Source organism: Vigna unguiculata, chromosome 4, assembly GCF_004118075.2.
Source record: "Vigna unguiculata cultivar IT97K-499-35 chromosome 4, ASM411807v1, whole genome shotgun sequence".
In the NCBI taxonomy this organism is placed as follows: domain Eukaryota; kingdom Viridiplantae; phylum Streptophyta; class Magnoliopsida; order Fabales; family Fabaceae; genus Vigna; species Vigna unguiculata.
This window is the reverse complement of record NC_040282.1, coordinates 9,094,242-9,107,295: the sequence shown is the minus strand read 5'-3', so window position 1 is coordinate 9,107,295 and position 13,054 is coordinate 9,094,242. Positions and strand designations below refer to the sequence as shown.

Sequence of the window (13,054 nt, the reverse complement as noted above, 5' to 3'; positions counted from 1 at the left end):
CAGTTTGAGTGTGAAGAGAGCGAAGGTCGAAAGTGTGGCGGTCGGAGTTCTTGGCTCAGTGGGACAGCGATTCCGGCAACCATTTCGCCGGTGAGAAAGTGGAGGGTCGTTCTCGAGGAAACCGAAGACCGTCCGTAGCATCCACAAGACGCCGGTTTTGAAGTGGGTAGTGTATTTGGTATTCTGAGTCGACGCTGCTTGGTCGGCGGCAACCGTGTGGTGGTGCTGTGTGTTGCATTGTAAGTTTCTTTTGCTCCCATTTCACATTTGCTTAATGTGTTGGTTGATGATGAAGTTTTTCTCTAAATCGTAAAATTTTGCAATTTTTTTGGGAATAAGTTGGTATTCTACATGTTCGTTATTGATGTTGTTGGGGAAAAGTGATTTGGTGGTGTTAGGGTGAATGTTAGTGTATTTTTGAGAACCCATTTTTGTCTTTGGGTGTTGTCTGTGATAGCGGTTTAGGTACTTGAAAATTTAGAGGAAACCCCATGTTTTCTAAGTCCGTATGTGTGTCGTCGTTTGTTGTTGTGTGTATTGTGAAATTTTTTGCAGTTTCGTCATTTGTATTTGATTTCTATGGTTTCCACAGTCGGAGGTTAAAAATGTGAGTCTCATGAACCATGTCAGGTATTCCGTGTTGTGTAAGAAATACATTCTGCTTTGTGATTACATCCCCATAATGTTGGTTTGGCTACTTTAGAGTTGTCCTTCGTGTGGCAGTTTCATTATTGTCATTAAACTTTTGCAGTAGATAAGCATTATTGTTGGCCATTACCAAAACAAGAAGAGAAAAATATTATGTGCAACCTTTGAATATCATGTTCTTTTCAGGTTGTTTGAGGGTTACTGAAAGATCCTTTGTCCATGAAAACGTATTGGCCGGTGTAGTATGTCATCACAAAGATATGGATGGTGAATGTGGATTGAATGAGAAGGTATTTTTATGTTGTATTTTGTAGATTGGGTTGACAGGATTTTTTGTTTAAATGTTAATGAAGTATTAATTTTTGAAAATATTTTGAATGTTAGGCTCGATTGCGTACTTTTTGTCAGACAAAGTGGATTGGGCAAATGAATGGGATAATCTTAGATAGGCATCGCGAAAGGATTCAGGGTACACCATTCAAATGGTGTTTGGACATGGAAGAACCATTAAAGATATGTAACCCTCTTTTGCTTGAGTTATTGAAGCGTTGGCTACCTGCTCAGGAATCATTTCGTGTAATGCAACGGTCAATTCCTTTTACCTGTGCGGACATTTGCATGTCTTTAGGGTTGTCGGTTGTTGGGTTAGATGTAGATTTTGATAAAACTGTTTGTGGGGTAGTGGGTGGACTTTTGCAAGACAAAATAGTAACCGTTAAAACCATTATTGAAATAATTCAGAGTTTGGTAGGTAGTGATTGTAATGAAGTTGATAACGTTTGTCGTTTGTACATATTTGTTTGTTTTGCTGTGTTTTACTTCCCTAGAAATTCAAAAACAATTAGTAACATACCTTGTAGTGTTTTAGATGATATAGATGGGCTGTCCAATTACAATTGGGGTAAGACAGTTCATAGTTTTTTAGTTAAAAGTTTAAGTCGGGGTTTCTGGCACTTGGGCAGACAGAGCTTTGCTTAAGTGGTGCAGCACAAGTGTTGCAGGTACAATAAACTTCATTTACTAAATTATGTTGATCTGTAGAATGTTTAAAATGAAATAATGCATCATGTTGTTTTTTGTAGATTTGGGCTGTAGAAAGACTTTCATTGGGTGGCCCAGAATTGCAGTTAATTTTTTCGAGAATATTGGCGTGGCCGAAAGTTCACTTAAAGTCAAGACGGATTGAGAAGTTGTTCCAGGAGAGCAAAGTATTATTTGTTTTGAACAATTTGTTCTTGATACCATATTTTTTATTTCTGAAACAATAATTTTTTTGTGTGCATCTTGATTAGATATGTGTGGAATGGAGGCTAAGAGAAGAAGACAAGCAAAATATTATGATTCGTTAAGCGTTGCAACTTGGTGACGAAGCAAAGTCTGAAAAATCGCATGTGGATATCAAGTTGGCTTCCACAAAAGTTCTGCTGCAGAGGCTGAGAACCCATAGAACACGGCTACGCATGATGAAGGACGAAATGACTTTGATGCGCGAAGAGATATCATTGCGATGTCATGGTGGAATTGACAAGGGTGTGCAACAAGGCCAGGACAACGACGGTGATGAGGTGGAGGTGGAGGTTGGAGAGCGTGACACTAATGAACAACTTCCTGCTGATGATGGAAATGTCGTTGAAGGAAGTAGTGGTGGTGATGTGGGGAGTGGCCTTGATATGAACCGTGCATCCCATGGAGGCATTTCTGATGAAGTTGAACCACTTCAAGCCATAGTTCCCTATGTTCCGCAACAGCCTCAAATGACTCAATTTAAAGTTGATTACATGAAGTTGTATAGTAGTATTACGGTTTTTGGTGTACCAAACAGGTATTAGTTATATTTGTGTGTATTACAGTAGTTATTTGGTTATTTTTAAAAGTTAGACATTTAATTACGAAACTGTTATTGCAGGGTGGTTTGCAACATCAATGGGCAAATTCTGGGTACGAATGAGTGTTGGGGTTTTGGTCCTGGAAAGAAGGTGGACAATATGGTAAGAAGCTTGTTCATAACATTTCAATCCGACAATTATACGTCACGATTGTTAATACATACTATTTTGTAGGCTGTTCTATTTGCTGCGAGCACAATGATGTTCTTTGAACGACGTCGATATGGTCATGTCAAGAGAATACATTTCAATCCTTTATATACGGTAAATAGAATGTTTGTTTAATTTGGTATGTTGTTTCAGATTATTTATAATGTATTCATGTATTTTATTATTGTAGACCCATGTACTGACTGACTCACGGATGATGATTGTTAAGAGACGTCAATGGACATTGAGAGACTACGCTGCCTACTTTCGTGCAGGCCTGATTGTGTTGGAGGACATTTTGTCTGCTGATTTTGTGAGATTTAATATTTAGGATGTTTTTTATTTTTCTGTCAATGTTTGTAACTTAATTGATAGTAGTCATATTTTTTTGTAGTTGTTTGCTCCAATTGTGAATGACGATCATTGGTGGTGTTATGTCGTCAATTGTAAAGAGAAGAAGTTGTACGTGCTTGATTCGATAGGCCACTCCAACAAAAGTCGTAGAAGAATAGACAACGCAGTTGTAAGATTACAATATTGTGATATTTGTTCTGTTTAGGTTGTCACATATTATTAGTTTGTTAACTTAATGGGTCGTTATTATTCTGACACTGTAGGCTCGTAATATGGGATTACTTTTTGGGATGTTGATGAAGTGTTCGGAAGATGAGTGCCCAAAATTTGAAGTTCACTGCGACATAACTCCCATTCAACCGAACTTGTGAGTTTATCCTTTGTTGTTTAATTGCACTGCAGTTTGGTGATGAAGTGTGTTTATTTACATATATTTGTTTTGTTGTTTAGATACGATTGTGGCATTATTGTTCTTCAAATGATGGAGTTGTGGGATGGTGAGAAGAAATTTGATGGCAATAGCATGCCTAATTACACTAATGTAAGTTGTGGTTAGTACAGGAATTTTTATTATAAATGTTGTTCAAGATTGATGTATTTTCATTGACATAATTGTGAGTTGTTGTGCAGGAACAACTTCAACTGATTAGACAGCAATACATTTGACGTTGGATCTTAGATGTTGACAATATCTACAGGCAAGAAGTCCTGCAGTACTACAACGCGCTGTTATAGAACATAGGTGTGCATTGAAAAGGATGGGTGGTATAATCTACGCCATGAACTTTTGTAACATTTTTTGGGAAGGCCATTAAGTTGTTGTACATATGAACTTGTAGAGTCAATGACAACACAATCCTACACTGTTGATTGATAGTTGTATAGCTGTTTTAAAACATTAAGGTCTAGTGTTAACAGTCTTTTTGAATTAATGAATGTTGTGTAGTTGAATGAATAGTGTAAATGAGTATTTAAATTTTTAAATATGTTGTTTATATTGTGGGATGACCACAAGGACGCACAAAAAAAGGTTTGTCCTACCAAAAAACAATTCATCACCCCACTTACTAATCCACGGAAACCGAAGGACGTCTTCCTTGTCAAATGAGTCTCGTGGTAGAAACTTGAGTGTTAACAATCTCTGCCTCCATACATGTCAGCAGCGACATGAAACCACTGTTCGGAATGTATGGTCCAATCCTGGCTTCGTCTGTCATTTGGGTACATTGTGAGTCTAAGGGCACATCGACGTCAATAGGTTCCTAGTAATCAACCCAAACAAGATTCTTGAATACATAACCAACGCATTTCAAATAAAGTATAATCATACACCTACATGAATACAAACCTGTGAAGTTCTTTGTGACTTGTTTTTGGCCGCACTCGTTTTCTTTTTCTTTGATAGCTTTTCAACTGTTGATTGTAATCTGTTACTTCTCGGTCTCCCCTTCCTCTTCACATGTACTGGGCTGCGAACCTTACTGCAGTTAGTGACACATGGATGTTCACACCCATTGTCTTCAATGTGACCTTGTTGGGTAAGTAAGAAAGGATTAGATTTGGTAGGGACACCTAGTCCTTTTGCAATAGAATTCATCTCATTGAACAACATCGTAGATGAAGCGTCTGAGTCACATGCCACCTCCGCTAAATCGTAAAACCTCTTGCATAAGATTTTGTATTTTTGCATCCGTGGGTCGTCATTACTTCTATTGTATCCCGCTATTATCAAACTATGCCTCCTCCTAACATTTTTGGACCAGCGACGGAGAACATATTTTTCTGGCACGCACTCAATGTCTTCTTGTCCAAGAGTCAACAAGCTGTGACGACACATGATGCCCCTAAACTCAAACAACATACAACTACAATGGATATTGGTTGTCAGCGTGTCAAGCACAACATCATGCATTCTGTGGTATTTTTTTCCCTCCCACAACCACTCTTCCTTTACAGTATAGTTCAGCAAACATCCGTCTTCGAACACCCTTTTGACGAAACAATTAATCTTTCCCCTAAATTGTTCTGGACCTCCGTAAATTTGGCATGCGTGTACTCTAGTTGAAATTGCCTCTCAATAAGAGATTGTGATCCACATGCAACAGTGGTATTGGATGAAGCAAAGTCAGCTTCAAATTCTTTTTCTGCCTTTTGCCGTAGTGCGTTGTCATATTGCACAACAAATTGTTGCAAAGTAGTTCCCGAATTAATGAACCCATCAAAAAAAGCGTTCAGGCCTTCACTCCTTTGGGTGGTTGACATTCCAGCCCAAAACTGACTTTTAGATAGCAAGGAACCCAACGATGTCTCTCGTCAAACAATGTAGTGAGCCAGTCGTTTGTGGACAAATCATATTGTCCAATAAATGCGTCCCATCCCAACTCAAACTCACCCACCGTGATTGAATCATACACTAGTCTTTTCAATTCAGCCTTGATAGATTTGTATTTAGTGTAACCTTGCAATTTTTCCGGCACTTTTTTCATTATGTGCCATAGACACCATCGATGTTTGGTAGTAGGGAAAACTTCTCCAATTGCATTAAGCATTGCCTTACATTGGTCGGTAACAATTCCTTCGGTGGTTTGTTATACATGCACCGAAGCCAGCATTCAAAAATCCACACGAACGACCTTGTGTCTTCAGCTGATACTAGACCACAACCTAATAAAATGGAGTGTCCATGGTGATTAACACCTACAAAAGGAGCGAAAGGCATGTCATATTTGTTGGTCAGATATGTGGTGTCAAAAGACACAACATCACCAAAATCCTCAGATGCCGCTCTACTGCGCGCATCGGCCCAAAAAACATTACATATACGGTTGTCTTCGTCCATGTCAATTTCAAAGAAGAAGTCGTTGTTTAATTCCCGCATTTTTGAAAAATGTCGTAAAAGGGCCTGCCCATCCCCATCCTTACACAATGATCGCCTTTGTTGACCAATGTAGTTGCGAACATCACGTTCAATGAAGTTAACGTTTTCATATCCACCTGCTTCAGAGACAAGAGAGCGGAAACTTTTGTTAATTCGGACACCAGCGTCATCGTTAGTCTCAACAGTTTGCCTTGAATGCATGTCAACTTTACGGTTGCCCCGTATTAGCCTTGACTTCTTCGGACTAATGTCATGACTGTGATCAGTTACAACGCTCCTAATGAACCATTGTCCGTCTTTCTTTGCTGCAGTGATTGAAGCTTTACACTGTTTTGCTTTAGTTGGGACGGTCTTCAATTCCGGGGGAATAGCGGACACATAATTTCCCTCTCGTGAACACACCAACTTGATGTAGTTGATTTCATTGTCTTCGCCCCTTGCTGAAGTCCTGGTGCGAATACCAAAGCCGCTTCTAATACCGTAATTTTTATAAAATTGTTTTACATCATCTAAGCTATCAAAACACATGTGTACTTTGGGTGGAATATCATCTCCGGAGTCATTGTGAAGCAGACCACTTTTGACGTGTACTTGTTCAGCCTGCTCATTTGGTATATGGATTTCGAAATGTTCCTCGAAGGGGTGTTATCTGCTGAGTGATATGGCTCCATCACCTCAATGTTGTGGTAAATTAAATGCCTACAAATGACACACATTAATATTTCCACCAACTTGACTTACGAATGTTAGGGCTGTATTTATTTTTTGTTCCTTTAAAAAAAACCTTTTGTAAACCTGAACCCTAAAAACCAAATGACACACGGATGCCATCTTCTACTTATTGTGATACTGCACACATTGTGCTTCATTAATGAGGATATGGAACAGGTCTGAACGGAAAAAAAATTAATTTTTCAAAAAACAGGTGAATGACTTACCTCCGATGAAGATTGCCACCAACATGGCTTTATGGTGATGTCCGCAGTGATGACTCATCAGTCTTAAAGTAGCTGGGCTCACCATTATGAGACATCAATGAACTGCATCTTCAAAATGGGGAAGCTGGTGCCATAAAGGTGAGTTAAGAGTTGGTAGGTGGGGGAGTTGGACAGACATTTACTTCTGCTCGATGGAACAGGAAACAGACCGCTTTAAATACAAACTTACAATGCAAGAAAAGTTAGGGCATTTTAGTCATTTCGCCTAACGACTTTTTAGTATAAGTACTGGACCGTTGGCCCAACACTTTGCCAACCAACACAAACCACCACTATATTCCTTCGTGGCAATTTTAAAGGATCGACGAAATAAGGTTTCCAAATTTCTTATCCTGTACATGTACAAGTGCTTTTTTCTCGACCTTGTATTACTAGGTTCAATTTTTTTTTTTGTAATGTGGTCGTACGTTGTTAGGTAATGGAACCCTGGCAAGGACTTGATGTTGAAGAGCAGGATTTGGAGTCATTCGTGAAAAGAGGCAACTCATCAAGAACACTGATTCCAGGACCGGCGGGAAATGTCCAAGCAGCAATGATTAATCGGGACGATGAAGAAGCTGAAAGCACTCAACAATTTGCTCGTGACATTGCCTCCGCAACTTACGAACGAGATTTCAAATCGAATCCATGGTTATGGGCAGAACAGTTCATAAAATTCCATGGTATTCCGTCACTGATAATTTAAGATCTGTCCAACCTATTAGTTAACGAATGACATTTGGGTGAAAATCTTATTTTGTGCAGGGCTGCTGAAGGAAGGCAAAATTGAAAATGCAACCCAGTTAGGAAGTTGCAAATGCACAACCATTCTTCCGTTTGTCGCATGCATTGTCAAACAATGTAAGCCTAATGGGCTAGGAGATATGCAAATATCTATTAAGGTAAGCGTACAAAACACACATTTGGTATTTTTGGTTCAGAACATAGTTCAAATAATATTTCAACTTAAACCAACAATAGGATACCAGTGCGACGGTGTGGGCAAGTGTCTATAGGAAGGTGCTGCTCAATCCAGAATTCGGACAACACCTGAGAGTGGGGGCTGTTTTGCTGTTGCACACAGTAAGAACATATGTTGCCAACCTTAAACAGTGAATCATATTGATGTTTCAACATTCTATAACATAATTTGTCTAACTTTAACAGTTCTTGTAATAGGTTGCAGCATTCAGTCCCCGTCCCCGACTTTGCTATGTCAACATTACAGCACACAACATTGTGAAGGTGTGAATCACAATCTTAAACATTGGCAACGAGATACTGTTATTTTTGACGCAAACCTTGACTTTGTATGCATTTTGTTACTCTGTGGTACTAGATCTTCAAGGCAGATATATGTCAACCAACGGATGAGCTTATCCATGCGACTAAAAGGCCTGACATTGTCCTCCCCCCATGCATGGATCCCAATATTGATGAGTTATTGCGAAAACTTGTAAAACCTTCCATAGTCACCAACAAGACTGACCATGGCCAAGGGTCCTCTGCCAGTGATGGTACCTCCTCAAGCACTAACGCTGCGCAAACAAATGAAGCGTGAAAATATGTCACAAATTACATGGTTGTGGTGCTTAGTATGTAATTTCCTTTATTTCCAGTAGGATTTTCTTTGTTTCGTTGGTTCTGCGTTATATTTTGTGTGTGTAATTTTGCTACTTGGTATTCTTGGTATGTTGGTCGTTTCAAGACTTCAGGTGATTTATTCACAACTATGTTAATCATCATTCTACATAGTAGCGCAAACGTATGTGGGAATATGCAATACACTTAATGTATTAAAAGTTCCAGTCCACTGTTTTCTTCTATTCAACACCCATTTTCTACTTCAGAATATAATTATCTGTTCATCCCTGATTCAACTGGGGAGTAAGGACAAAATATGTGGGGAGTTACGTCTATTTTTTAACTGTTCATCCCTGATTCAAGTAAAGTTCATTTATAAACTCATTTCCATGAATATTTCAGTCATCAAAGGCCATCCAAAGTTCTCTCCCATTCACGCAATGGGATGTTTCGCAAACACAAACCAAATAGCACGTGTCACACCTAAGTGGGGAGTAAGGATAGGATATGTGGGGAGTTACGTGTATTTTTTTGTGTGCGCATCCCTGATTCAAGTGAAGTTCACTTGTATAGTCATTTTCATGAAAATCTTAGTCAAAAAAGGCAATCCCAAGTTTTAACCATTGACGCAAATGGAATGTTTCGCAAACACAAACCAAATATGGCATATGCCAAGCAACTGGGGAGTAAGGACAACATATGTGGGGAGTTAGGTCTATTTTTTTATCTGTTCATTCCTGATTCAAGTGAAGTTCATTTATAAACTCATTTTCATGAATATTTCAGTCATCAAAGGCCATCCAAAGTTCTCTCCCATTCACGCAATGGGATGTTTCGCAAACACAAACCAAATAGCACGTGTCACACCTAAGTGGGGAGTAAGGATAGGATATGTGGGGAGTTACGTGTATTTTTTTGTGTGCGCATCCCTGATTCAAGTGAAGTTCACTTGTATAGTCATTTTCATGAAAATCTTAGTCAAAAAAGGCAATCCCAAGTTTTAACCATTGACGCAAATGGAATGTTTCGCAAACACAAACCAAATATGGCATATGCCAAGCAACTGGGGAGTAAAGACAACATATATGGGGAGTTACGTCTATTTTTTTATCTGTTCATCCCTGATTCAAGTGAAGTTCATTTATAAACTCATTTTCATGAATATTTCAGTCATCAAAGGCCATTCAAAGTTCTCTCCCATTCACGCAATGGGATGTTTCGCAAACACAAACCAAATATCACGTCTCACACCTAAGTGGGGAGTAAGGATAGGATATGTGGGGAGTTACGTGTATTTTTTTTGTGTGTGCATCCCTGATTCAAGTGAAGTTCGTTTCTATACTTAATTCCCATAAATTTTTCAATCATTATACGCAATCCAAAGTATTGTCCATGGACGCAACCACCATGAACTGGATTGTGATGTTTGCCAAACAACACCAAGAAAATATCACATAAAACAACCAACTGGGGAGTAACGACAACCTATGTGGGGAGTGACGTTTATTTTTTCCTCTGTACATGGACGACTGAAGTGAAGTTCACGTATATAGTGAATTTACAAAATTCTTTTCAATCATTAAAGGCAAGGCAAACTATTATGCATGCACGCAACCTCCATGAAATGGATTATGTTGTTAAACAACACAAATTATCAATTGTCACAAAAAAGTGGGGAGTAACGAAAACGTATATGGGGAGTTATACTAACTTTTTCCTATACGCAATGCAGATCATGCATTAATGCTTAAATTCAACAATAAGGCAACAAACTAAACATAACAAAGTAAAATAATATGTGTCATAAATAACATAACATGCCTTGCGGATTGTTCAAACCTAATAAATAACAAAATACACATCACACATCCTATTGCATTAATAACATCCACAGTAGAGGTCAATTCATAACTACATCATCCCAATGTTTGTCATTTTCGTTTCGCATTTTTCTTATTCCCATAAACAGAAAAAGGTGTTCTTGTCGCAACACTCTTGAACCGCCTTCGTGGTTGGGCCTTCATACGGTCATACATGTTGCTATGTTGACCACCGTCATTGTTTACAACAACTTCTTCATCCAGATGCGGCTTAACAGGAGGGTCATGAAACATTTCGTCGTCTTCATCACCGTCATCATCAAAAACATCATCAGCACAACCATCATTTGGGGGGTCTTCATTTCCAACCTCACCCTCACATTTTGCAACTATTTCTTCTAATTCAGAAATTGAATGTTCCAAACTAGCAATCTCACCTTCTTCATACTCCAGGAGACGAAGAGCCTCTTCCTTCTCCTTTTTTTCTTCATTTCTGTAGGCAGTGCCAAATTGTTTAAATGCTTCTTTAACAACATCGTGACGAAGTTCTTCATCTGACACGGACACATCAACAACACACTGTACAAAAATACAAATAATTATAAACAAATTCCCTCTACGTAACATCAAACTAAAACAAACAACGTATTTTAAAGTTTCACCTCACCATTTTATTGTCAAATGATCTCGTTATCACTTTGTCACCAACTTTGACATTCATCCAATGCAAAAGTCGAGGAAACTTGTTCATCCGACATGTCAACTTTGTGTTACAAACAAGTAAATGATCAAATGACCATAACTGCAACAAATTAAATAAATTACAACGGCATCTTCACCACAATCAACATCAGTATTTCAGCACAATAAAAAACAATATTGTAATTACCTGAAGCAAATAAACACAGCCCACAACATCAAAATGCTTTGCGGCTGACTCCTTCTTCAATCCCAATGAAGCAATGCACAAGCTACTAACCAAATACTCATACACTAATGTTCCCCAATTATATTTGCCGATGTTGTCAATATCATCAACTAGCTTAAAAATAATGGGGAAAACAATACCCTTTTTATTGGGCAATAAGAATTCTGATATCCCTAACAAAATGTAAACCCTGCAAAAGAGTTCTACACCACCAACATCATCATCGTATTTCAAAAGATAGTAGTATATCAACTCCACAGTAATTGTTTGACCACCAAAAATATTCAAAGTGTCACTATCAGAAATGGTCTCGTTTAAATCAATTCTTTCACCCAAAACCCTCAAACCTAACCCCAAACAAACATCTAATAGATTAAATTCTACGACTTGCCCACCAATACGAAAACCTCCCCTTCTCTCAACCCAGTTGTAACATAACAGACTCAAAAGTTTCCTACTAATCTTCACCGAATCGGTTACCATGGGAAACCACCAAAATGGAGTGCCTTCAATATAGTTCTTCTGTTGCACACTTAGTCTATTGTTTATAGCACCTACAAACTTCGTCTTGCAGAAATGACCAAATAAAATCTGGATAACATAACAAACAACTGAATGTCATTCATTATAATTGCACAACTATAACAACATGAATCCAGATTAACAAACCTTGTTCTCCTCCGACAAATAAACATGTCCATCACGATTATCGTCCATCTTGTAATCCTACAATGCCATACACATTACACAGACATAAAATGCTCATTAACCAACCATATCGCTGACAACAAAAAATATCACCAACAACCACATCCACAGCCAACTATACACATCCTCTGGTTAATACGACCGAAAAACGTTACCTTTGTCGTCCACGACTTCTCTCCGGTAGCCCACCACTGATTTGCAGAACTATGCCTCCTCTCCCTGTCGCACTGCCTGATAATGACCCACCACCCCCACCAACCCAAATGGTTGGCGGAATCTCACTTCCAAACCACCCCGGCCTCAGTCTCCCCCTTTTGCCTCTTCACTTTCTGACTTCGTCGGCCTCAATTTCCCCTTCTCTCTCTAAACTTCAGTTTCTCACTGGCGAAATGGTTGCCGGAAACCCTAAACCCACTGCACCCACAACACCACCGCCTCACTTTCGACCTTCTCTCTCTTCACACTCAAACTGCACAACGGAGCGCCTGACTTCCCCCCCTTTTTCTCTTAAGTTTCTCTCTCTAGAAGGACATTTAACATAAGCGTTTTTCCTTCTCTCGGCTGCACGTGCGACCAACCTTTTTCAGTTTCTAAAAATTAAAAAAAACCCCGCCACGTCAGCTGTGTCAAATTCTTGTCAAATATTTTTGTTGGAATATCATTATCCTTGTTATTAAGGTGCCTCTGCCAACACAAACTGATATACGATAAGACGTTTCAGTGTCACTCATTTTTACATTATTTCAATTTTTGTTACCACTCCATTCCAAATCATAATAAACTGGTTACATGTGCATGTTATGCAGCGTTTCCTTTCAGAGTTTGGACTTTATTTTTATATAATTTAATATCATTTATATTTTATAAATCGTGATAGCTTGTGTGGTGTTGGTTACAAAACATTAAATTAAAACATAAGAATGAACTGAGTAAAAAAAATTAACATTAAAAATTATAATAAATCGAGGTACACTAGACAGAAATCGAAACACCACAAACAGGGACTTCAACATAACATCACAACTCAGTTAAAGGCTTAATTTGTCACATAAAGCTAAGAGAAGGATTCTACCATTTTAAGAACATACGCAACATTGGAAAAATACCATTTGATGTCCCAT

The 13,054-nt window shown here is 38.6% G+C and overlaps 2 protein-coding genes across 2 annotated transcripts; both read right to left on the bottom strand.

The window, feature by feature from the left end:
* Positions 1-5,523: 5,523 nt before the first annotated feature.
* LOC114180462 (protein FAR1-RELATED SEQUENCE 5-like) lies at positions 5,524-6,444 on the bottom strand. The gene has a single exon (XM_028066776.1). It carries the CDS (start codon positions 6,442-6,444, stop codon positions 5,524-5,526), a length of 921 nt encoding a protein of 306 aa, XP_027922577.1.
* A 3,964-nt stretch (positions 6,445-10,408) lies between these two features.
* LOC114180461 lies at positions 10,409-13,054 on the bottom strand. The gene is made up of 5 exons (XM_028066775.1): positions 13,040-13,054; positions 11,895-11,951; positions 11,187-11,816; positions 10,965-11,099; positions 10,409-10,876 (listed from the first exon to the last, which is right to left on the bottom strand). Exons 1-5 carry the CDS (start codon positions 13,052-13,054, stop codon positions 10,409-10,411), a joined length of 1,305 nt encoding a protein of 434 aa, XP_027922576.1.

Coding starts and splice junctions, on each gene's coding strand:
- LOC114180462 (XM_028066776.1), bottom strand. CDS start 6,444: ATGTGTTTTGATAGCTTAGATGATGTAAAACAATTTTATAAAAATTAC.
- LOC114180461 (XM_028066775.1), bottom strand. Junction 11,817..11,894: donor ATTTGTCGGAGGAGAACAAG/GTTTGTTAATCT, acceptor TATGTTATCCAG/ATTTTATTTGGTCATTTCTG. Junction 10,877..10,964: donor GATCATTTGACAATAAAATG/GTGAGGTGAAAC, acceptor ATTTTTGTACAG/TGTGTTGTTGATGTGTCCGT.